The sequence below is a fragment of the Bos mutus genome, chromosome 19 (genome assembly GCF_027580195.1).
Source record: "Bos mutus isolate GX-2022 chromosome 19, NWIPB_WYAK_1.1, whole genome shotgun sequence".
NCBI classification, from domain to species: Eukaryota; Metazoa; Chordata; class Mammalia; order Artiodactyla; family Bovidae; genus Bos; species Bos mutus.
This window is the reverse complement of record NC_091635.1, coordinates 32,188,082-32,213,541: the sequence shown is the minus strand read 5'-3', so window position 1 is coordinate 32,213,541 and position 25,460 is coordinate 32,188,082. Positions and strand designations below refer to the sequence as shown.

The 25,460-nt window shown below is 56.3% G+C and overlaps 2 protein-coding genes across 2 annotated transcripts; both read right to left on the bottom strand.

Annotated features, from left to right (window-relative positions):
• Window positions 1-1,148: 1,148 nt before the first annotated feature.
• Window positions 1,149-3,231, bottom strand: SPPL2C (signal peptide peptidase like 2C). The gene is given in 2 exon segments (XM_005911823.2): window positions 1,149-2,474; window positions 2,476-3,231. Coding segments are annotated over 2 exon segments (2,082 nt in total).
• Window positions 3,232-10,097: 6,866 nt separating this feature from the next.
• CRHR1 (corticotropin releasing hormone receptor 1) lies at window positions 10,098-24,812 on the bottom strand. Its single transcript, XM_070389995.1, has 10 exons — window positions 24,733-24,812; window positions 18,196-18,302; window positions 16,944-17,064; window positions 16,567-16,720; window positions 16,239-16,299; window positions 14,088-14,160; window positions 13,740-13,825; window positions 13,367-13,502; window positions 13,137-13,178; window positions 10,098-12,547 (listed from the first exon to the last, which is right to left on the bottom strand). Exons 2-10 carry the CDS (start codon window positions 18,222-18,224, stop codon window positions 12,407-12,409), a joined length of 843 nt encoding a protein of 280 aa, XP_070246096.1. The 5' UTR covers window positions 18,225-18,302; window positions 24,733-24,812; the 3' UTR covers window positions 10,098-12,406.
• Window positions 24,813-25,460: the final 648 nt, after the last annotated feature.

The following is a 25,460-nucleotide window of genomic DNA, read 5'->3' as shown; positions in this document are numbered from 1 at the left end:
CCACACTACCCTTCCTGCATAGACTCCTCCGCAAGACTTCCCTCACCCCAGTTTGTTTCCTCTGCTTAAGCAACATCTAAACATACTCTAAAGCTTAAGGAATTGTGGGGTCCTCAAGAGGTCATCTTGTCCATGCTCCTGCCTCCAGATAGACATGGTATTATAAGTCTCATCTTGAGGATGAGACTCCTAAGCCCCACAGGGGTTAAGAAACCAGTTCATTATCCAAGGTCAGTGAAGGAAGCGTGGGAACTAAAGCCATGGTCTCCTAAATTCTTTCACTCCAGCTCCAACCTCTCCATCCCTGTTTTGAGATGATTCTCAAGTTGTTTCTTATCTGTTCTCCATCCCCCACCCTTCCCCCAGCTGGACAGCAGACTCCCTCTGTGCCCACCAGCAGGGTGGGGTACACAGCAGCTGCGTACTTGGTGTCTGTGAATGCAGCAGGTGGATGAGAGCAGGCACACTGGGTATGACGTTGCTGTCCAGGATGCTTACAGAGCAAGGATGCTTAGCAGGAAGGGTGGGTGTGAGCTGACGCTGGAAGGCTGCTTAGAAATGTTTCATCTGGGCTTCAGCATTTCTGTCTGGGGTAGGAAGGGTGTCTCAGCTAGAGGAAACAGCATGTGCAAAGAGACAAGGAGAGTATGTGGCATAATCAAGGAACGGTAATGGTTTGATTGGACCTGAGCATGAGAAAAAGATGGGCAATGAGGCTGGGGTTGGGCTGCAGAAACAGACAGGTGTGGTCTGTCCCAAGGACCCTGCAGGCTCTATGTGAACTGCTTCCTTACAGTTCTAACAAACAAAGAAGCTCCGTGGGTGAAGGTGAAGTTGCTCAGTCGTGTCCGACTCTTTGTGACCCCGTGGACTGTAGCCTACCAGGCTCCTCCATCCATGGGATTCTCCAGGCAAGAATACTGGAGTGGGTTGCCATTTCCTTCTCCAGGGGATCTTCCTGACCCAGGGATTGAACCTAGGTCTCCCTCATTGGAGGCAGACGCTTTAACCTGAGCCACCAGGGAAGCCCTAACAAACAAAGCAGCTCTGTGGGCAGATACAGAATATTTTTAATGCCCCAGTTTATTTTTGTCACACGTGGCTTTGCTCTGTGATAGTCTAGAGGCACATGTCCCAGGGTTCCTGGTTCACAAGGGATCTTGGGTCAACATGCTCTTCTTTACCTTAAGGCCCTTCCTCTTGTGGAAGCCTGTCCAGGACAGGCTAGCCTCATGGGCCTGGGCCTGGGCCTGGGCCTGGATATGGCCCAGCTCTGAGGGTGGCGGCCTGAGTGGTATCAGCATGGCCATTGGCATCAGTGGTAAGAGCTCCTCTGAGACCCCAGAAGGGGTACTCGACAGGTCATCGGGCTCCAGATTGGCATCACTCCAGCCCTCGGAGCTGTCACTGTAGCCTTCTGGACTGGCAGCTCCATCCTCAGATATGGTGACAGTCTCAGCCGTGCCCTCCCCAAGGCTGCTATCTAAGTCTCTTGCCAGGGTGGAGATGGTGGCCCCCTCAAGCTCGAAGGCTCTGTGGATGTCTGCTGCATGCTCCTGCTTCTGCTCAGAACCAACTGAAGGGGCACCGCAGAGCCCTGGCACAGGCCGGGTGAGGGCCTTGCCTCTAACCTGGCCTGTCCAGAAGAGGGTGAGCTCTTGGCGGCAGGCGGCCACGGCCAGGCTGGTGAGCAGGGTGCTGGACACCAGGTAGAGCAGGGCAGGCTGGCCCATCTGCATGAGAGCCATGGCGAAGAAGGTGACCAGCAGGCCCACAGCATAGGCCGCTGTGCAGGCCACGAAGTAGACCTGCCGCGAGTGGATCTGCACATCAAAGCGGTGACAATAGGCCACCAGGAAGCCGGGGACCACGATGTCACCGAAGCCGAGGATGGAGAAGGGCTGGTCACACAGGGTCAAGGCCGAGAAGCTCAGCCGGGGCACCTTGAGGACCATGGGCAGCCTCTCATGGCTCAAGGAATCTGCCGGGCCCGAGGCCACGCCAACCATGATGCTCTCGCCGGTCCTGGTGAGGAGGGGTGTGATGAATACGAAGAAGACGTCAAAGACTAGCAGGGCCAGCAGGAAGGAGGCGCAGCTCTTGAGGGTGGGCAGGCGCATGCGCCGTAGGACGAAGAGGCAGTAGGCCACGCCCAGCGTGTCCTGCAGCAGCCACGCCCAGCGGTCCTCGTTCCGATAGGCGACCCAGAGGACCGTCACCACCAGGCACAGGCCAGCCAGCAGCAGCAGGGGCAGCTGCAGACAGGCCCGGCGGCCGGGCAGGAGCCACTGGTCCTGCCACACGGGCAGGTGGCGCACCACGGGCACCAGGCAGCTGTAGAGGCCGGTGCCCGCGCCCAGCCCGAAGATGGCGATCATGATGTAGACAAAGCAGTCGTAGAAAAAGTAGAGCAGAAGCATGATGGAGCAGGACATGGTGACCACCGCGCCCGTCATGGCCGGCGTGAAGTCCACCAGGCGAGTCCTCGTCGTCTTCTTCGGGCCCCTGCCGGGCCGCCAGGGCTCTCTGTGGAGGGTGACCGCCGGGCCCCCCGCCCCCTCGTGCCCGGCGCCGCTGCAGCCGGTCAGCCTCAGTCACGCCGGCCCAGTAGCCGCCCACGGCCACGGTGCCCACGGCTAGGAGGAAGATGACCACCATGTTGTAGTCGAGGATGGGCTCTGGGGGGGCGTACAAGGCCACGTGGACCCTGTTGCCCCCGTGGGTGTGGCTGAGGATGTCTAGCATGTCCGTGTAGCGGAGCACAGCCACGGGGATGGTGAGGTCTGGGAGGGGCTTGTGGGGGTTCTGGGCCGCCGGGGTGATGTCTGAGCACTGTTGGTCGCTGACCCGGCTCACGATGAGCAACCCGTGGGCGCCTCGGCCCTGAGCCAGCCAGCCCTTGTCGTAGAAGCTGCAGTTGCCTCTCATGACCATGGCGGTGGTCCGGTGGAGGGGCCGCTGGCTGGCGGAGCCGTCCGGGTGGGCCGGGTGGGCCTGGTGGGAGGAGTCCTGGCCTGGGCACCAGGATGCGCCCGTGCCATCGTGCAGGGGCAGGAGCGGGGCGTGCTGCAGGTCCCGGGGCAGGGTGACATAGTCGGAGCGGAAGAGGATGCAGTAGTCCTTGCTCCAGTTGTCCGACACCACGTGGACCACGCCGTACTCCCCCTGGGCTGTGGTGCTGGCCAGGAGGAAGAGGAGGAGGAAAAAGAGGAGGAAACCCAGGCACGCCATCCTCCTCAGGCACCTACCGCTGCGTCCCAGTGTGGCAGCTGCCCACGGCCCCCTGACCCCTCCCAGGGCTGGGTGTGGCCCTCTTGTCACAGAGCAGCTGCTTGGCCGACAGTCCAGGAAACCAGGGCCACACCTACCTAGTCACAAAGCTGGGCAGCCTCTGGGGATCCTGTCCCCCAGCCCTGCCTCCAGGTGGAGAGGTCATCTGCCTAGGAGGAGCTGGACCAGGTCATTTGAAACAAGAGGTGGGGGGATGGGCTTGAGGATCCCAGACAGGATTCGGGACCAACCTTGCCCTTTACAGACCCAGCAGGTGCCTGGCCCTCTCTGCCTATTTCTCTAACTGCAGAGAAATGACATTAGATCAGACGGTTTCCTGGGCCCCTGGGATCCCTGACCTCAGCGATGTTGTACATTTTTATCAATCTCTTCCTGAGTGCCAGGTACTTTTTCTGCAATCACAGCCTCCTGCAAGGGGGTATTACTACACCCATCCAGCACAAGGCTGTGAGCCCTCCTTCAAATGATGCCCCTTGGCACAGGCACATGACCGGAACTTTGTTCCCAGACTAACCAGGATTTAGGAAAGGCCACGTGGCCATTTCTCGCTGTTGGAAATGAGCAGAAATGAAGTGAGTCCCTCAGAAACCTGGGCAGAGACCATGGGGCTCCTTGTCCATCTCTTTCTTTTTCTCACAAGTCACTCATGAACAAGCCATTGTCTGTGGAGAGGGGGATGATGTCCTAAGAGATGGGGAGAAAGGGAGTGAAGGAGCCAGGTCCCCGGATGCTTGCATGGAGTATGGGATACTCATTGTGGACTGTTAACATACATTATCTTCCTTAAGCCACAGGTTTCTTGTGAGTCTGTTAACAGCAGCTTTGTTGTTCAGTCGACAAGTGGTGTGTGACTCTTTGCAACCCCAGGGACTGCAATGCGCCAGCCTTCCCTGTCCTTCACTATCTCCTGGAGTTTGCTCAAACTCATGTCCATGGAGTCAGTGATGCCATCTAACCGTCTCATCCTCTGTCGCCCCCTTCTCCTCCTGCCCTCAATCTTTCCCAGCATCAAGGGTCTTTTCCAATGAGTTGGCTCTTTGCATCAAGTGGCCAAAGTATTGGAGCTTCAGCTTTAGCACCAGTCCTTCCAATGAATATTCAGGGTTGATTTCCTTTAAGATTGACTGGTTTGATCTCCTTGCTGTCCAAGGGACTCCCAAGAGTCTTCTCCAGCACCACGGTTCGGCTGAACCTTACCCAAATATATCCACTTCGTGGATGAGTACACTGAGGCTCAGAAAAGCCCACCCCATGGGCCCTAATCCCAGCCCTCAGATCCAGCTCTCACTCTGGACGTATGTCACTTAGGTGTTGCCCTGTCCTGGGAACTGCCCGGGGTCAGCCTGGCTCCCTGACTGCTTGACTGCAGCTCTGATCTCTGCCCCAAGGCCTTCCCCACTGCCCATTCTTGACCTTCAGGCCCTACCTTCAAGGACAGCACCACCACCACATTCCAGGAGACCAGAGGCCCATCCTTAACATGTCATGATCACAACTCAGATCTTCTTTTCTTTTCTGTTTTTTTTTTTTTTTTTTTTTTTTGGTTGTGCCTCGTGGCTTCTGAGATATTAGTTCCCTGACCAAGGATTGAACCCATACCCATGACATTGCAAGTGCTGAGTCCTAACCACTGGACCACCAGGGAGTTCCCAAGCCTTACTTTCTTCATTCCCTGGAGGAGAGGATGGTAACCCACTCCAGTGTTCTTGCCTGGAGAATCCCCTGGACAGAGGAGCCTGGCGGGCTGCAGCCCATGGGGTCGCAAAGAGTTGGACACAAATGAAGCAACTTGGGGTGCATGCAAGTTGTGAACTCCACATCAATGAGACGGCAAATCTCCAGCTTTGGATGCTTTGAAGTGGAGGGTGAGCTTAAGGGACCTTTGCCAAGAGGTTGATGAGTAGAACCTTGTAGACTCTGACAGTCCCCTCCCACCCAATTGGTGACATTTGTCTCACCCACACCTGACTTGACAGGTGTCAGATATTCTGTATGATTCAGATTGTGTCTTTCAAAGCATCAACCACATTTTTGTAAGAAGTAACAACCCTGCTTGTTTGTGCATTTCTGTTTCATCCATTCATATACCATTTAATTAGATTACAAACAGTAATTACAATGACAAATTAACTGTCAGAAACACTTTAGGGAACAGGGACAACTGACTGGTGAGCAGATCCCCAGCCAGTGAGGGTGAAGTGTGAGGGCCAGTGGAGGAAGCTGCCAGCTGCCCCTGCCCGGGCTCCCATTGCAGAGAGAGGACAGGTATATCAGTCAGGGGCTGTCAGGGAAGGGACGGTGGGCCTGTGTAGTTCTTATGAGAGTGGAGCAGTGTCTAGACTGGGTTCACCTCTCTGCATCTGAGCACCCAGATGGTTGGTACAGCAGGGCTGTGGTAATAGAAATCTCTCTGCACCGTCTCCGGCCCCCACTTCCCTGCCCCAGCTACTGATGTTCAGCTAGACTCTACTTCAGGTAGAGTCCTGGGGCTTTAATAAAACTGAAGACTAAGACACCTACCGGGCGTAGCTATTATAAATATAACAAAACAGATAATAGCAGGTTTGGGGGATTTGCCTGGCAGTCCAGTGGTTGAAATTCCATGCTTCCACTGCAGGGGGTGCAGTTTCAGTCCTTGACTGAGGATCAAGATCTGTGCAGAGCAGCCAATAAATAAATAAATAAAAAGTTATTTAAAAACAGAAAAAAACAAACAGATTTTGGCATGGATGTGGAGAAATAAGGATTCTCATACGTTGCTGGTAAGGATATTGTAAATGGTACAGCCACTGTAGAAGACACCTGGTGGTCCCATGGTAGGTTATAAACAGAAATGTATCATGTGACCCAGCAATTCCTCTCCTGGGCGTATACCCCAAAGAACAGAAAACAGCTGTTCAAACAAAAAATTGTACTTGAATGTTTATAGCAGCACTCCTCACAATGACTTGGAGTAGGTGAAAAGAACCCCAACATCCTTCATCTGATGGATGGCTAGAGAACGTGTGGTCCCCTCGTAAGATGGAGCATCATTCTGCCCTGCAAAGGAACGAAGCTCTGATCGTGCTATGATGTAGACAGACCTTGAGAACATTAAGCGACGGAAAGAAGCCAGACACGAAAGGACAAAACCTGCACGACTCCACTTTTATGAAACATCCAGAACAGGCAAATCATCAAGACCGAAAGCAGGTGGTGGTAGCTGGTGGGAAGGAGAGCTGTGGGTCTGGGATTTCATCAGAGCGATGAAAAAGCTCTGGAGCTGGATAGTGACAATGCTGGTACAACGTCGTGAGTGCATTTAATATGCTGAATTGTACACTTGGTTGAAATGGTAAGTTTGATGTTGTGTGTATTTTACTGTAATTTCATTTTTATTTATTATTTTTAATTTATTTTTTGGGCTGCACTGGGTCTTCGTTGCTGCGTGTGGCTACTCTCTAGTTGCGGTGTGCGGGCTTCTCGTTGCAGTGGCTTCTCTTGTTGAGGAGCCTGGGCTCTAGAGTAGTTTCAGGCTTCAGTAGTTACAGCTCGCAGGCTTAGTTGCTCCTCGGCAGATGGAATCTTCCTGGACCAGGAATCGAACCCATGTTCCCTGCATTGGCAGGCAGATTCTTAACCACTGGACCACCAGGGAAGACTCCCAGTTTTCTAAAGAACTAAAGAATCAGTCCCCTCCAGGAGTACTGTGCTCAGGACAGGCCTTGTTGTACCTGTCCTGGAGTTCATCAGACCAGCATGTGCCCTGATTTGGGGTTCAGAAAACACCCCTGAAACCCGAAACAGAGGCTGCTCCTGCCTCCCCCTCTGCCATCTACCCTTGGGCAGCCATGGGATCAAAAGAATTCTCTGGACTCATTTCCTCCTAGGCTCTTGCCAGGATGCAACTCATCAAGGCTTTTGGGTGTCTTGTCTAATTGCTGCTTCCCCAGATCCCCCATCTTGCCCCCCAGCCCCAACGCCAGCCCCCAGTCTTGGATTGGCTCCTCTCCAAGGCCACTCTGCCCCTACAGCCCCCTGCAGGAGGCCCTGGTAGGCGCAGTCACATGAATGGCTGATGCTCACTCCCCAGCCTGTGTTTCTGCTTCAAGACTCTGCAGCACCCTCCCTCCCCATGCCCCCCAGATTTCACCCCTTTCCTTGAGGGCATCCTCCTGGTCTCCAGCTTCTGGTCCCTCCCAGCTGCCTCATCTTAGCTATGGCCTGGACTCTCAGGGTCACCGCCCAGGGCAGGCTGGGACAGGGTCCCTGCCTTCTGTTGGGGACTTAGGTGGTGCCTGGAGTTATTTTGAAATGATCATTGGTGTTTCTAGTACACCAAGACCTCTGAGAAATATACTTGGTCCAGGCCTCTCTTGACCTGAGTCTGCTTAGCAGCATCTGCAGGGGTTGTGGGAAAATGGAAGGAAAAGAATAAGAGGTGATGCTCTGAAATGGAATGGAGCAGGGACAGGGCTGGGGACTCGGGGAGGGTGGGCTGGTTCAGGGAGAGGGCCACAGGAGGCCCATGGCTTTACAGGCACAAACTTCTGCATCCAGCTTCGTCTCTGAACCCTGTTTGTCCACAAATTGGAGAAACTGGGGAATTCCCTTAGAAGAGGGTTGGCAGGAGCAGTGGGGCAGGAAGGGGAACTCCACAAGAAATTCAGCTGTGTAGGGTTTAAACACCATGGGGACCGAGTGAGGCCGGCCGGGTTTCACATCTAGCTGGGCCACTGCTGGGTGCTCCCAGGCATGTCTCTCAACTTCTCTGGGCGTCACTTCCCCCATCTGTTAAATGGGGATAACAGATCTTGCCTCATAGGGTGGTATGAAGGGTAGATGAGATCAGAGTGTGGGGGGCTTAGCAGAGGGGCTCCAGGTGAGCACTCAGTGATGGTACTGCTGATGGAAAAATGCAGGGAGCACCCCTTCTGTTTGAACCAAAGGTGGGAAGGTGAGTTTGAAGTCAGGGGGCTGCACAAGATGAACTTGAGGGACCCCCGAGCTGCAGACCAGTGGCACCCTCACATGGGCTGGGCGTGGAGACCCTCAGAGGCTTCTGGTGGACGTGGGCTGTACTGTTTGCAGTTAGACATCATTTTAAGGAGTGGAGGGGTGCAGGGTGTTGGGAAGGTAGGGAAGGAGTTGCTGGATGTAGAGAACCCTCATGGCTCTCACCCAGTTGGGCTCGGCAGCCTGACACTGGCTGGGCCATCTTTGGGCCGCGCTGGTATTTGCCTGGGACTTCGCCCCCATCAGACAGTCTGAAACCCCCAGTTCTTCTTGCCGTCTCCTCCCCCTAGAGCTGCTTTATCAGTCCTGGCCTCCATAAACCCAAGCTCAGTGACTCCAGTTAACTGATGGGGTGGAAGGAGACCTGGATTTGGAGAAGACCTTTGATCTCAGAGGAGTCCACTTGGCCTCAGTTTTCTCGGCAGGAAAATGGGCTGATTCCATTTTCCGTGAATGTTATAAAGGATTTTGTGGATTGCAAAGCAGTCTACAAATGCCCATAATTAATTATTGTCTGAATTCTAAAACCTCCCTTCTTCCTTGATCTGCACCCTCTGCCCTCTTCGGGTTCTGGGGTGTCTGTTGGGGTCCCACTCTGGGTCCTATTAGCAGCAGCAGGGGGCTGAACAGGCCTGGAGGAGAAGCCAGGGACCCCAAAGCAGGGGCTATGCTGTCACACTCAGGGAGGTGGGGAGCCAGAGCTGGAAAACCCAAACCCCACAGGGTGGTTTTTCCTCCACTGGTGATCTGAGCCCACGAGGGAGGGTCTAAAGGAGAAAAGGGCTCAGGTCGAATTTGAGGGAACTGCAACCTCTGGGTGTGGCATGGAGAAAAATTCTTCCCAGTTTCATAGAGGGGCCTGTCCTGCAGTGATCCCCCACCCTGCAGCTGCCCGGCCCCTTCCCACAGTGTGGTGAGGTGCATGTCTCTTGGCCCATCACACCTCCCACAACCCCAAGGGACCTCCCTTCCCACCCACGCACAAGCCAAAGCTACGAGCAGAACGACCCTCAGAAACCCCATTGGGGGCCTTGCCTTGAGCCCAGCCCTGGAGCCCACGGAAGGGTTAAACACTGCACACCTGCCTCTGGCAGTTCTTTGCAACCCAGATGTTCCCAGCCCCTCAGCCCTTTATAGTCTCTGGACAAGGGGGATCTTGAGATCATCTGGACCAGCCCCCTGCCTACCCAGGGACCCTCTGCAGCTTCTGTGCTGACTGCCAGCCCCGCTTGGATGTCCTCCTGTGACCTTCCAGCGTTGGCAGCTCTGAACTTTGCAGCCTGGGCCGGCATATGTCCTGGGGGTGCCACTTGCCTCCCCACCTCACAAAGGGCTGAGGGCACAGCAGGTGTGTGACTGGCTCCCATCAGCTACAACAGCCAGGAGGGGCACTTCCCTGGTGGTCCAGTTGCTAAGACTCTTGAGGTCCCAGTGCAGGAGGCCCAGGTTCAATCCCTGACCAGGGAACTAGATCCCACATGCTGCACCTAAGGATCCCGCATGCCACAATGAAGAGTGCAGATCCTGAGTGCTGCCACTAAGACCCAGTGTATAAATAAATAATAAATATTATAAGACTCAAATAAATAAATACTAAATGTTAAAAAACAGCCAGAGGACAAGCAGGAAAGGGGGCACTGCCCCAGCTTGGTCCCCTGCAGACCCCTTGCCTGTGGACACCCCTCACAGCCCCGAGCCCCCCTCGGCGCCTCGCCCTTGGACTCCCCCTGACTCCACGTCCTCGCTTTCTCACTCTCCTCCTGGATGGGAGGCAGCGCTGAGAAAGCTGCCTCCTGTGGGCCTCCTCTGTGGCCATTTGAGATTCAGCCGCCAATTCTGGTCCTTCTTTTGGGGGACTCTTTATGGGCTTCCCCATAAAGTTCCCCCGCAGCTGCTCTGGAAGCTCTCAGCCTGTCTCCATCCTGGTGGCCCCTGGTCCCCTTCTCACAGCCTCCTCTGACCAGCTGGCCCTCCCCACTGCCTCCTTAAGGGGACAGTGCCTGGGGAGTCGGCAGAGCAGGGTACCCGACTTGGCTTCAGGGACTGAAGCTTCTCCTCCCTTGGTGAGTGGCCAGACCCTCACCCACTGGCGCCCCCTCGTCCCCCAGCAGATGCTTCTGGGCTCCTAGCACCACGGTCATCTGTCCTGGTGTCCTGACGCCACACTCACCCGTGTGCATGTGTGTGGGTGTCCCTGATTGTGTGCATGCATGTATGTGCGTGCACATGCCCCCCTGCATGGTCCTGTTTCTGGGTCAGAGACTCGGAGGCAAGGCCCAGGCCTGAGAGCGGTGGGTGGAGTTTCTGTGTTCCAACCACCTCTTGTCCTGAGGATGCGGCTCACGCTGTGCCCAGCTCACTCCTGACCTCCGCAGGAGGTGCTGGAACCAGTGCCTCTGGAGGGCTGGTGGATAAACTTCCCTGGCCCCTCAGGTGGGATGACGCAGGTGTGGGTCCCACTTGGCTCCCCCAGCTTCCGCAGCAGGACTGAGCTACCGTCGACCGTGGTGGTGGGCATGTGCGCCCCTGCCCTGGAGTTGGTTCTCGAAGCCTTGTCTCCTGGTCTGCTTCTGGGGTTTCCATGCTAAGACAGCACTCGAGCCTGTACAGCCTCCCCTGCTTCTTAGCTCCTTTCTGTTTCCAGCCCAGCTCCTCCCCTGGGGCTGAGACACGAGGCTACCCAGTCCCACCACCGCACCTCTGCTCAGGCTACAGCCTGCTCACGGAGTCCTCCGTCTGCATGGTTTGCCCACAGCCCTTCTCCCTACAATTCACCCTCTTACGAGAGCTGCCCTTATTCCCTGGGCCCCACGACCCACACCCTTCTAAGTCCTCTCCTAGCCTCAGGGGCCCCCTAGGGCCCCATCCCTGGCAGATGTGAGGGTGCCATCGGTGCCCCAGCCACACAGTGGCCCTAAAGGCTGAAAGTGGCTTCTGTTTCTTTGGGATGCCCTCCCAAGCCAGCCCTGGCACACACAAGGCCTTTACAAGTGCTGGTTGAAAGATAAATAATATAATTTACACCAGCCACCCCCATCTCCCAGCCCCAGCCCCCAAAGTCCTGCTCTGGCTGTCCAGTCCCTCTGGATGTGGCTGGCTCTTTACCTGGGGTGTAAGCGGCCAGCTGGCTGGTGCTCTGGGGAACTCAGGGCAGGGAGGGGCCAGCACCCCACCCCCTTCTATTTTGGCTTAGCTAGTGATGCCATCCCAGAGGTCATCCAAGGGCCACAGGGCCCCTTTGGCCAGCAGAGGGGTTGGGTCCCAGAGGCCGGGTCACTGAAGCCAGTGGGCTGGGTGGCCCCGGCATTCTCTGCCCCCTTCAAAGGGAGGCTGGCTTTGGTGGGGGCACACACTGGCTTCTGTCACCCTCCCACATCCCCATCATCTCACAAAGGGGGGACACCTGGGGCAGGAGGCTAAGGACGGGGAGCCTGTGTGGGGTGGGCAGCAGTAAAGGTCCAAGGGTGTGAGACAGCGAGGCAGGGCGTTTCTGGTGGCAGGGCCATGGGGTCAGATGACTGGTGTTTGGGAGGATTTCAGTTATGCAGCCTGATGTCTGAAGATGCCATCTGATTTCTAACAATGTCTCCAGGGCTTCTGACAACAGAGCCTTGGTTCCCAGTGGTGCAGTGCTGCTAAGGCCTGGAGGCATCCTCATGGTGGCCTGGATGCTGTGACGAGAGTTTCCCATGATGCCTGTGGGGCAGCGAATGGGCCCCTACAGTCTCTGAGGACATCCTGGGGTCTCCAGTGGGCTGTCACCTTGTGCTCTGAAGGGACTCGTGTGCAGCTTTGGATTCCCCACCGTCCAGCTCCCAGGCTGCGTGTCCAGTCCATTTCCCGGGGAAGATGGGGGCAGAGAGAAGCCAGAGGCCCTGGGCCCAGCCCAGGCCTATAGGCTATTTTCCACTCATCTTGTGGCCCTGACTGCTGCCAAAGGCCTGGAACTTCTGCTCAGCTGGGGGTTGGGGAGGGGCCTCCCGGGCTCTCAGCGCCAGCTGAGCCTGGGGGTAGAGGGTGTGGGAGGGAGCTGGTCCCCTCCACAGACAGGGTGGCTGGCTAAGCCTGGCGGCCATCTCCCCAGCCGTAGATCTCGAGGGCTGGTCCGTGGCCCTCCAGCTCACACTGCTGTGGACTGCTTGATGCTGTGAAAGCTGACACGGGTGGGGGAGGTGGGGATGGACATGGCGCGAGCCACGCGGGCACGGATTGAGTGCTTGTCCTGCCAGCGGTGCCACCTCTTCCGGATGGCAGAGCGGACCTGTGGGTACACAACAGAGCATAGGGTCTGAGCCCGGGTTTCAAACCCCCGCTCCCACCCCCACAAGCAGCCACCCAGGGAGCCACCTTGGAAGGGCAGCATTGACATCATCACCATCGTTGATTTGCGTATTTGTTAGGACAGTTTTCTCAAGCGTTATGAGGAAGGGGTGCCTTTTTCGAATCCACCCAAAGGTGCCATATTCCCTTGGCCATGAAGAATCTCTACTCTCAACTCACACATGTCTGCCCTCAACCTCCTGCCCTAGGGCTCAGCTTCCTGGTTTTACAACCCATTTCACAGACTCATTGATGAGACTGGAGTCCCAGCTTCTGACCCCCTACACCCACTGCTAAGAAGCGGGCTTGTTACCGCAGCAGCTGAGTGGCAAGTGGCAGGGACCCTCCCCGAACTCCCAACAATATCCCTATAGGGGCTGGTAGCCGGGAGGAGGGAGCCAGGGGAGAGAACCAGGAGAACGGAGTGGGGAGGACGGAGTTGGTGTGTGGCAGGCAGGAGGCAGCTACAGACAGCCTCTGGTCTCAGCAGGCCTCCCGCCGTCCTGAGTTCTGGGGCCCCGGGTCCTCACCTCGCTGTTGAGGAAGCAGTAGAACACAGACACGAAGAAGCCCTGGGGTGGAGGGAAGGCGGGTCAAGGGACTGGGGCAGGCGTGGCCTCACCCAGGCTCAGAGTCGCCCCCAACCTCCTGCCCTTCCAGGCCCCTGCCTGGGAGAATCCCCACCCAAAGAGGAACAGGGGACAGGCAGGGGAACAGGCCGGGGCTGGGAGGCTGGGTGGGGTGGGGGAGGGGTGGGTACCTGGAAAGATTCCAGGAAGGAGTTGAAGTAGATGAAGACGACCCTGGAGACCTCGTCCTCCCCAGGGTTCACGAAGAACAGCATGTACGTGATGCCCAGGAGGGGGAGCAGCACCAGAGTGGCCTTCACAGCCTTCCTGAGGGTGAGGGGTGGGAAGGAGGCCCAGAGTCACAGCCCACCCCAGGAAGGAACTGGAGCCTGGCACTTGGTGAACAGGACTGGGTCTGGGGGAGGGTTGTAGCACATCCTTGGAATGTCTGAGACAGGGGCGGAGCTGGGGTTTCAGGAGGGACTCTCAGGCCTGGGGGGAAACCCTGGGTCAGAGGTGGGGTCTTTGAAGCCCCCCACGGGTTGGGGAGGCAGGTCTGGTTACCTGTACTGAATGGTCTCAGAGGTGGTGGATGCCCGGAGTTTGGTCATGAGGATGCGGACGATGTTGAAAAGGAAGATGAAATTGATCTGTAATTTGACACACAGTGGAATGGCCTGGGCATGGTGTGTGCAAGATGCTGGTGGGAAGGTGGGGACAGGACAAGGACTCAGCTGTCCTGGGTCTGGCCTCTGCCACCCTGCTGCTCTCCCTCTATCTGTGTGAGCCCAGCATAACCCTGGCCCCGTGCCCCCTACCTCTAGGCAGAGGAAAACTTTCAGTCCATGGTAAGTACTGCTGGCCTCTCCCCACTGAGCCCTGCCCCCACCGCCCTCCTACCCAGGTTCTTACCAGCAGGACCAAGATCATCGGGCCCTGGTAGATGTAGTCAGTGTACACCCCAGGCCTTTTGCCAAACCAGCACCTGGAAGGCCACAGAAATGAGAGGAGAAGGGTCGTCCAGATCCAGGTCAGTAGCATGAGGGAGGAGCCGCACTGGGCCGGGGAGGAACTGGGGCCAAAAGCCAGGATCTGGGTGCCCCGCTTCTAACCCGGGCAGAAGGTCAAGATCCCACCACAACGCCTCAGTTATTCCATCTGCAGAATGGACAGCATCCTTTGAGATGTAAAGCTGGAATCGGGCACTGTGGCAGGGAGGGGGATTGTGGGAAAGCCCGCTGAATAGAATAGGCATGGGCCCAACACACACAGTCCCCACTGTAGCTCTGGCACATGCCCAAAAGGGGACCTTCCCTGTACCTGTCATGCAGTCACTCCCCACCCCAGTAGCTAACACCTGCCACGAGAGGCAGAGTTGCTTTGCATTTTCGTGATGTCACCTCCAGCAAGAGCTAGGGCGGTCTGGGGAGTGGGTTGGTGTGGGGCACGTTGGAAAGTCCTAGATCCTTGTGCAGAGACGCTACACTCTCATCACGAGAGTCCACAGTAGCTAGAAATCATGATGCTTCCATAAACAGGAAACTGAAACCTCTTGACTTTTTCAAGGTTGGAGACAAGTTCAAGTTTTCAAAAGGACCAAAGGCAAACTGTCCTGGGGCCAGGTCCAGTCCTTGGCCCTGGGGTCTGCAGGTTCTCTCAGGTCTCCCACCTGCATCCCTTCTGATGCAGTGCCAGCATCTTACCACAAGGTGGAGCTCCAGAGACGCTCAGACGGACTTTCCGCCAAACTCAGCCATCCTTTTGGCTCCAAGATGCGCCCAGATGCACACACTGGGCAGCTTTTTGAAACCCATCCTCTCTTCCCTGTACTCACCTGCACACCTTCAGGCACAGGATTTACAATGCTCCTGCTCTGGGACCCAGGTCGCCATCCTGGGAATCACTGCCAGGCCCCTAGTTCTGTCAGCTGCCCTCGACGCCCAGCCCAGGCCCCCACCCCACCAGTTACGCAAATACAGAGAGAGCCACAGCCAGGCTGGGCCGGAGTCAGGAAGGATCACCTTGATAAATGTGTATATAATTTTCCAGGCTCCTTGTCAGGGTTGGATAGGAACAGCCACGGTGATGGAGGCAGCCTGGAACCCCAGTCAGACAGTGGGTTCCTGAGGACACTTTGACAAAGAAGATTCTGGCACATCCCCTGGCCTTCTCAAAGTCCACTTTTTCTGCCTCTCTCTTACAGTGGTTCTTAAGTTTAGCTTCATATTAGAATCACCTGGGCAGGTTTAAAAACTGGTGCCCAGATGACACTTCAGACCAATGACATCCAACTCTCTGGAGGGCAAGACTGGCCATCAGTACTTTTTAAAGCTTCCCAGGTGATTCTAATGTGAGCCAAGGCTGAAAACCACAGCACCAGAAGTGAAGTTTTCAGGGGCAACTGGAAACACCTGCTTCTATTTAAATACAGTCAAGACTTGAAAGATGGAAGGAATCTCTGAGATTGGATCAGTTTCTATTAAATCCACATAACCTTTTGCTAAAACATGTCTTTATTAATAGAAAACATTTATACGCATTTCCTATGTGTCAGACTCTATTCTAAATGCTTGATATATATATATATATATATATATATATATAAATTCATGTCATTCCCTAACAACTCTTTGAGGGAAGGCACTATTATGAGGATGCCCATTTTGCAGATGAGAAAACTGAGGCACATTATAGGAACTGCCCCAAGGTCATAAAGCTACCTAGTGATGGAGTCACAATTCATAACCTGGGTGGTTTGGCTCCAGGGACTTCCAGTAACCTTTAGTCTGTTCTGCTTGTCATGAAAGCCGAGACAGGTAAAGAGCCTGTCCTGTTGACAGCCTCAACCCACCTGTCCAGCCCCACCTCAGGCAGAGCATTGCTAGGGATCCACAGATTGAGTCTGACCTCCAGGAGCCTCCCCACATGGATAAAGAAATTGTGGCCCTGATGGGGAAGCTGACACGGCTGAAGGTCCTTGGGGAGGGTCAGGCATAGCTGGGCTGGGAACCTGGGCCTTGGGGCTCAGGGGGCCCTGAGGGCAGTGAAGAGGAGGTGACTTACTTCTCATTGTCATAGTACAGCTTCCCAATGGCCCAGGCCACAATGATGGGGAAAGGCACACCTGGGGGGAGACCGGTGTCAGAGGACCTGTCAGTGGAGTCTGCGGGATGCAGACCTGGAAGACCCCAGCACAGCCCAGGGCCTGGAGGTGGGCAGGGGTCTCCCAGGTACTCACTGGCTCATCACGCCTCCTTTGAAATGTTCCCACTGTCCCCGACCCCAGGTAGGGATGGAGGGCTGTGTGCACACCCCACCACCCTCACCTGGCCTGACCAGGGCCTGGGTCGGGGGAGGACGGCCCAGTCGGGGCAGGGGGCTGGCCGCTCACCCCAGCCGATGCAGATAAACATCCACTTGCGCAGCCGGTCTGTGGAGTACGTGAGCACGATGGCCGTGTGCAGGTAGCAGCCCTCGCCGAACATCCAGAAGAAGTTGGTCACGTGGAAGTAGTTGTAGGCGGCTGTCACCAGCCTGCACCAGCCCTGCCGCCCACCCCATCGGAGGTGATGATTAACCAAGGGGGGTGGGGATGCGAGGAAACAGCAGCCCACCCTGGGCCTGGGGCCTCCTCCGGGCAGGATGGGGGCACCCCTGGGATCCACTCTGGCACTATGGGCTCCAAGGCCTGGTTCCCGTCCCTGCTCCTCCAGGGCCGCCCCACCCAGACCCTTCCTCTGACCCTGGGCCTGCCCCCCCAGGACACACCACGTTGCTCTGATGGACTTCGGGGCTCATGGTGAGCTGGACCACGAACCACGTGGCATTGCGCAGGATGAAGGCTGAGATGAGGTTCCAGTGGATGATGTTTCTCAGGCACCGGATGCTCCTGGGGGCAGCAGAGGCGGGTGGGTGACAGGAGGCAGAGGAGGAGGGAGAAGATGAGGGATCGGCCGCCAGCATCACTCCAGCCCAGATGTATGGAGGGGCAGCTGAGGCTCCGAGCAGGGGCAGGTGGCTAACCCCACTTCACACTGGGAGGTGGCATCAGAGGCTCTCTTTACATCACAGGTCCCTTCCTAATTGTGGCCTGCCCAGACCTAAGCAGGGGTTTCTCTGATAGCTCAGTTGGTAAAGAATCTACCTGCAATACAGGAGACCCCAGTTCGATTCCGATCAGGAAGATCCGCTAGAGAAGGGATAGGCTACCCACTCCAGTATTCTTGGGCTTCCCTTCTGGCTCAGCTGGTAAAGAATCTACCCGCAAGACGGGAGACCTGGGTTTGATCCCTGGGTTGGAAAGATCCCCTGGAGAAGGGAAAGGCTACTTTCCTTCCACTCCAGTTTTCTGGCCTGGAGAATTCCATGGACTGTAGTCCATGGGGTCACAAAGAGCCGGACACGACTGAGCGACTTTCCCTTCACTTCATGTCACCTCAGACCTAAGCTCTGGGACAGAGCTTGCCACATGGCCAGCGCTGAAGGGACCAGGGGCTGCTTGCCAACTGGAATGCCCTTCTCCCACGGGCATCCCTCTCTCCTTGTAGCTCCAGGTTTGAGGCTCAGCCTCCAGCGAGATGGCTCCCTCCCAGTTCAGCCCTGATGCTCAGCCCATTCTCACCCCCCATTCCTGGCACAGACCCAGCCAGTGCTTCCACCTGCATCCTTGGCAGTCGTGCTGGGCCCAGGCAGGTTCAAACCCAAAGCGGGGGCTCCACCTTCCTAGTCAGCCAAATGCGTGCAGCAGTCCAGACTGAGTGGGTGACTCCAGGAGAGCCTGGGCTTTGGCCAACCCCTTCCCCTCCCGTGACCCCAGTCACTGGAAGGGGTACAGAAGTGACCCTGCCAGATGCTCCAAGAGACCTGGGACATCTGTATTTGTCACCTTATCCCATGAAGTGAGGGGGCAGGACTCCCCTTTCCCAGCAGCCCCCACCCAAACTGCCTCTTGTTATCTTACTTCTCTGCCCCGCTCAAGGCCCAGGGGGCTGGGTGGGGGGCAGTGCCAGGGCCTCCTCACCTGAGCCGCAGAAAGAGGACAAAGGCCATCAGGAGGGCCGCCAGGGAGATGCAGTGGCCTAGGTAGTTGATGATGACAGCGATGTGGTAGTGCACCTTGCTCTTCTTCTGAGGTAAGAGAGAGGGGAGGGGCAGAGGTGAGACCCCGGCACCGCTGCACCCCCACCCACGGGCGGTGCCAGGACAGCCACACCCCCGGGTGCCTGTGATGATGACAGTTAGCCCTTCCTGAGCCTGCTACGCGTCAGGCATGGCCCTAGAGCAGTGCCGCCCAATCTGAGTCTTGTCTGTCCCCAAATCCCATGCTCTGTGTGCTGCTCTGGGCTGTGGGGAAAATATCAGTTAATGTGAAATCTCCACCTACCAGAGGCTTCCCCACCCCGCGTGCACAAACGTGCGTGCACAGATCACAGCTGCGTTCTCACACTCACGTCTCCATCCAGTCCCAACACTTGCGGGTGCAGACCCCAAGCCCCAGGACTCCTCCTATTCGGAGTCGAGTCACCATCCTCTCCATCACCCCTAAACCCCTCCCGCCGCAATTCAAGCCCGCTCCTATCAGCGACCGGGGGGAAGGCAGTCGCTGTGGACTAGCATCCACAGAATCACTTGAAACCTTAAAAAACATCTCTAGGCACCATAACTTGCTTCCTGGGTTGGCCCCAGAGGTCTGCTCCAAGTCACTGGGGTCCCCTCTCAGGACTAAAACGAAGTTCCCTATGTTATTACTTAATTCATTTCATTCACACCACAGCCCCCTTTCCAATTGCCGTACACTCCCTGAGCGTTGAAGCCTTCCTGTTTACAGAGTATTTTCATATCTGTCATCCTGTCAAACCCTCAGGGCAATGCCAGGGAAGAACTGGTAGGAGGTCTGTATATTATTTTGCAGAAAAACAGGCCTAGAAATACATGGACTTGTTCGAGGTCTCTCAACTTCAAACCACCTCTCACCTTCACGCACAGATTGGCAAGGTGCTGAGGCAGCAAACGGGTCCCCACCCATGATAGGGCTCCCCACCGGTGGTCCTCAGTGCCCAGCGTCTGCAGACTCCTGACCCTGCGAGAGCAAGGGCCCCTTTCACCCTTTTCTAGGTCCCAAGAGGAAAGAGGCTAGAAACCAGAGCATGGCACAGTGGGGCCCCGGGACGGTGTGTCAAGTGCAGGAGGAAAAAATGGGTGTTGGAAAGTGAAAGTCGCTCTGTCGTGTCCAACTCTTTGCAACCCCAAGGACTATACAGCCCATGGAAATCTCCAGGCCAGAATACTGGAGTGGGTAGCCTTTCCCTTTTCCAGGGGATCTTCCCAACCCAGGGATTGAACCCAGGTCTCCCGCATTGCAGGCAGATTCTTTACTGCCTTTCCGGAGAGGGGATTGCTGTTAACCTCTCCCTCCCTCACCCTTCCCAGGTTCTGGGGTGGGGCCTGGACATTATGAGGCATAGAAACCAGCAAATACTGAGAAAAAGACGAGCCCAAAGGAAGACTTCTTCGCCCTTTTGAAGCCACCAGAGCTCCTCCTGACTCTCCCTGGACCCTCTTGTTGGAATTCCAGAATCCATGGGCGTCAGACCTAATCCCAAGGGATCAAGTCCAGCTGTACCCATTTTCCAGATGAGAAGATTGAGGCCCAAATTCCCCCCCCACCCACCCAAGGACGAGGGTACCTCTGCAGCAAGATACCTAGCAGGCATGCGAGAAGGGGTGAAGCCCTCCCTGCCCTGCTCTCCCCAGCCCCTTCTGCACTGAAGGAGCACCCTCACCGAAGAAGGGGCTGGGCAGCTGTTCTAGGGGCTGGTTTTCCTGGAAGAGGTTTTCAGGAACATGACAGATCACATTACCAGCTCAGGCCCTGAAGGGCTGAGACCCACCAAGGTGAAAATGGATGGGGGTGGGCAGAGGGTATCCATTGCCATCATATAAATGCGCATGGGGCAGGGGGACACATCTCTGAGTGCTTGGAGGTAGATGCCTATTCCAGAGACTCCAGCAGATATGCACATATCCAGGCTGTCTGGAACTGATATTTAATTTCCTTTTATTAAATTTTCCACAAATCCATGCTGCAAAGCCCCTGGGTAAAGACAGCGTCTGCGGAGCCCAGAAAGGGTGACACCTCTGATACATGTACTGCCCAGGGAAGGGGGCAACCATGTCAGGGAGGCCCTTCACTGCCCCCTAGAGCAGGCTGGGCCAGAGTGCTTTGGCTTAGGGTGGGATGTGTCATTTATTAACCACCTACTGCATGCTGGGCACCATGCCAGGGACTTTACAGACATCACTGCTTTTCTTTCTCACAACTGCCCTCTGAGACTGTTCTTCTGTCCCCATTTTTCCAGTTGAAGAGGGTGCATAATTGGCCCAGTGGCCAGGGCCAACATCAGCATCCAGGTCTCCCTGGCCTTACAGAACCTCCTTTCTGTCCCCGCAGTGTGTTCCTTGGGGGATAAGCATGGACTGCAAACAGAGCCAATGTCTTCATCCTGGACTCAGAATTCTTGGGGAGCTTCTACAGGGAGGTTGGGGGCTTATGAGGGGTTTTCTCCACTGAGGCTGAAAGGGGGAGAATTGGGCCAAACCATCCAGGTGCCACCTCTGCCTGACTCCTGGAGCTGGGCCAAGGAGGGCCCAGGCTGGGTTTGAGTCCTGCTTCCCACCTGCCACATCAGCCTAATGTAATGTGAGAAACAGCAAGGCAATGGGGCGGGGAGGGGGTACAGTGCAGAGGGAGTCTGAGAAGACAGCTGGAGAGATGACAGGGCCACCCTGAAAGATGGCCAGCATCACTGGGAGAAATGGCCCACCATCCCCAAAAGCTAGTCAGTGATACCCTGAGAGGTGTTCAAGTTCACCCAGAGAGAACAGCTGGCAACATCCTAGAGACACCCAGTGACACTCCAAGAGACCCTGATGACACCCTGAGAGATACCCTCCTGAGAGAAAGCCACCATTAACTGCAGAAGCAGCTGGGATGCCCAAAGGACAGGTGGACACAGCCAGTCCCTGGGGACCTGAGTGATACTCTGTCCTGTCCGGTTTGGGGACCTGAAGCTGGCAGGTACCCTGAGGAGGGTGGCACTGGGTGGAGGCCACTCTGCTGTGCCCGCACGACCAGACTCTCTGCAAGAAACCCCCGGTCCAGTGTCAGACCTGAACCGATGCCTTTTCGGGATGTGTGATGGGTTCTCTCTGCCAGGTGCCCACTGCTCCGGCCAAATACCCTGTCTGCCCTCTCTCCCACCCCCTCCTGCCCCATTTTTGTGGCTCTTCCTCCCCACTGCCCTGGGTTTCCAGAGCTGCTCTCTGACTCCACCCCTGGGCCCTCCAGCCCCTTGCTCCCCAAACAGTGGTCTCCAGACCTGCAACATCAGCATCATCTAGGAGCTCACAGGAATCTTAAGAAATGCAGTCTGAAGCCCCACCCCAGACCCACTGAGTCAGAATCTTCATCTGAGCAAGTTCAACCAGGGCTTTTCAGAAGCCCTGGTTGAACCAACGCCCTCTGTGAGCCGTGAACGCCAGCCCACAAGCCTACACCCTCAGAGTCCCTTTCCTATCCCATCAAAGGGTGTCCCAGGATGTGCTGGAGTCCAGGGCAACCTGTGCTCAGGGTGTGTGCAAGTGACAAGGGAGGTGGGGGAGGGGATGTGGACGAGAGAGTTGTCTGGGGCAGTGGGGGTGGGGGGTGTCTGCAGTGGAGGGAGACAAATGTGTGTGGGGGAGGGGGCAGGAGGTGCTGGGGGTGGGGTGGGGTCAGTGTAGGGGCCGGCCCATGCTTCAAGCAAGCTCCCCAAGTTGGGGGTTGTCCCTGGTGGTGATGGCTGTGGGCAGGTCTCCACCCTGGCCTGGCCTCTGCGCGCCCTCGCAAGTCCCATTTCACAGGCAGCCGTTCTGCGAATCCATTATCTGCAGTTCCCCCAGGGGCGGTGGCGCTTAATTAGGGCTGAGCCCGGCCCAGGGCTGAGAAACCGGCGGCTCCATTTAATTGGCGACTTTTCCTCTTTGCAGTAGCTCCAGGAGGGACAGGAATCCTGGGAGTGGTGAGGGGTCTGGCGAGGCTGGGGGCGGGCAGAAGAGGATGGCGTTTTCACTAATTAAATTAATTGATTACCCAGAGTGCTAGGCAAAGGGGCCAGCAGGGGCTGCCGTGGAAAGGGTGGGCGGGGCAAGCCGGGCGGGGGTGAGGGCTGCCACCAGACAAAGGGGGTGCCCGTGTCACCTATGAACTCATCCATGATCCCTCATCACCCCCTCTCTCCAGGTGAACACTACAACCTCCCCGGAGCGCAGGTGATGAGAGCAAGAAGGGTGGCAGATGGATGGAGCGCCCTCTACAGGCCAAGGCTCAGGCGGACACCAGCCTCCCTCCCCTAGGCGGCAGAGATGGTACAGAATAGCTCTTCCGCCTTTTACACACCAGCAAGCTGAGGCTTACTGAGAGTTACCTGCCCAGGTACAGGTGCTGAAACCAGAATCCAAATCTCAAAGCTCCTGCCGCCAACAGCCTCGTGCTGTTCCCCTTATACTGCCAAAGAGGGGCGTGGTGAGAAGCTGGCGCTTCCTAATTCTTCTCCCCCGGAGCCCACTGGTGGAGAGAGCGAGAGACTGAGCCCCGGCAGAAGGGATGGGGGCTGCAGGATGGAGAGAAGGAAAGGCTGAGGGCAGCTGACCTCTGCCCCTGAGTCTTTGAAGGGTGCTGGGAACAAGGCAGTTGCTGAGGGTCCCCCAACTAGAAGGTCAGCCAACTAGAAGGAAGGGGCTTAAATTAGAGCAGGAGAGATTTGGGGGGCCGTGAATGTCCTCTGACATTCAGGAAGCTTCCATGCAGGGGGCAGCGGGGAAGGTCGAAAGCAGCGGTGGCGTCTCCAGCTTTGCAGACTCCAAGAAGGGGACAGACGCCTGCTCCTCTGGGGCGGAGGAGAGGTGTCTGTCCTCAGACAGGAGGTTGGTAACCTCTGATTGGAGACACTTGGTCAGCCTCAGGCTCTGCAGACCCAGTGCGTGTGTGCGTGCCAAGTCGCTTCAGTCGTGTCTGACTCTTTGTGACCCCATGAACTGTAGCCCGCCAGGCTCCTCTGTCCATGGGATTTCCCAGGCAAGAATACTGGAGTGGGTTGCCATGCCCTCCTCCAGGGGATCTTCCCGACCCAGTGATCAAACCGAGTCTCCTGAGGCTCCTGCACTGCAGGTGGGTTCTTTGCACAGAGCCAGCAGGGAAGCCCTTAGGACAATTAAAGCGCAGGGTGGTACTGCACAGAGTACCATGGACCTGCATGCAGCCTGGTACTGCGCCCATGTACCACAACTACTGAAGCCTGTGCGCCCTAGAGCCTGTGCTCTGCAACAAGAAAGCAGCCCCAGAACACCGCAACTAGGAAAAAAGCCCGCTGAGCAACGGAGATCCAGAGCAGCCAAAAATAAATAAATTTTAAAAGTTATTAAAAAAAAGATGGGATGGAGGGTCCACAAGGTCTCTTTCAATTTAGATCATTTAGGCACTGGAATTCTCCGAACTGCCACACCAGTAGCCTGGGGCCTTTGGACAACTTGGGGCGTCTTCCATCTGCCCTTTGCCCACTTTTTCTTCCAGCTCCATGACCCCCACCTTCCTCAGCATCCACTGGAGGATGAAGATGCAGGTGAGGGGTCAGGGCTCAGAGGTGGCAGCAACAGCAGGGCAACAGACATGCCCGTGCGTCTGCCAAACGTCACCCTTGAAAGATTCTTCACAGCAGTGCTGTTTGTCATAACCAAAGACTGAGAACAAAGACGGGTTAACTAAGCTATCTGTACATCTGTACAGTGTGATATTATGCAAATGTGAAAAAAAGAATGAAGACGCTCTTTAGGCACTTACACGGAACAATCACCAAGATGGATGATTACGTGAAAAAAGCAAGGTGTCGAACATGTATAATCTACAAAGTTTGGGTGAAAAACACACAAAAAGGAATAAATCTACATAATTGCATGTCTGTGCAGAGACTGTCTCTGAAAGAATACTTAAGAAACTGGCAAAATGGTTACCGCTGGGCGGGGTAGAGGGAACCCAGTGACTCGGACGCGGCTGGGAGGGAGACTTTTCTGTTTTCCCATTTGTACCTTTTGAATTTTGTAATAGGTGTGAGCAGCATCTTTCTCAAAAATATTTAAATATTTAAAAGGCTCTTCAAGGGCTTTTTCCAGCTCCATGGCTCCCCCTACCCGCATCCTGGATCCTGAGGCGGGACCCTGGCCAGACCTGGATGTGTCGCTCAGGTGGGTGGGGAAGAACACAGATGAGAACCGGCTCCAGTGAGGAAGGAAGGAATGGAGGCTCAACTCACCGCTGTCAGAGCCCACCCGCTGCCCTCTCAGCTCATGCTCCCTCGGGCATGCCTGCTCACGGCTGGCCTAGATCTGGCTCCCCAGTCGCCTTCTCTCTGCAGGGCATGGACACCAGCCTCTGGCTCCCCACCCTGTCGGGCCAGTAGCAGGCACAGAGCCGCGCCGGGGGCCCAGGCCCAGGCCTCAGTGGGCAGCTGGCTTGGAGCCTCACCTCCTCGCTGAGGATCTCTTGGCACTCGGAGTAGTTCACGCGGGCGGCCCACGTGCCATTGGCCAGGCACTCCCGGTAGCCGTTGTCTGGAAAAAGAAGGGCAAGTCAGAATGACCCCAGGCTCCTCTCCCAAAGAGGAGTAACCCGAGCGTCTATCTACCTGCCATTCGTATGTCCATCTACCCGTCCATCTGGGGCAGCCCAGGGGCCGGCTTGCTGGGGGGCCCTAGGTTGAAGCTGGGGAGAGGGGCTTTCTTATTATCTCCATCTTCCTGCCTCTTTCTGCCATTGGCCCCCAACAGAGGTACAGTGGTGACCCCAAAGGCTGCCCATGGGGCCACGGCTGTGCCCACCCACGCTGGCACGATCACACCCATGGGACTGGGCCAGGGGCAGAGGCCTGACTGGCTCACTGGGCTGTCTCCTCGCAGGCCCCAGTGTGAGGCAGATTACACGGTGGGCGCCCTGCTGAGAAACCTCCCATTTTAGGCTCTCACATGGCAGCAAAGCTGAGGGTGAGTCCTGATGACTCAGTTCTCACTCTCGAGGCCGGGCGTGATGCGGAAGGTGTGTGGTGGCAGCTTGCGTGGCACGGTGCACTGACAGGCTTCGTAGGGCAGGACTCACCAGGGTAAGCTACCCCCTGGGGGGTCCTCACGTGGCAGGCTTTCACAGGGCGTGGGGCTCACAGGGCAGGGGACAGGGAAGGTCTCCAGGCTGCCATTTCC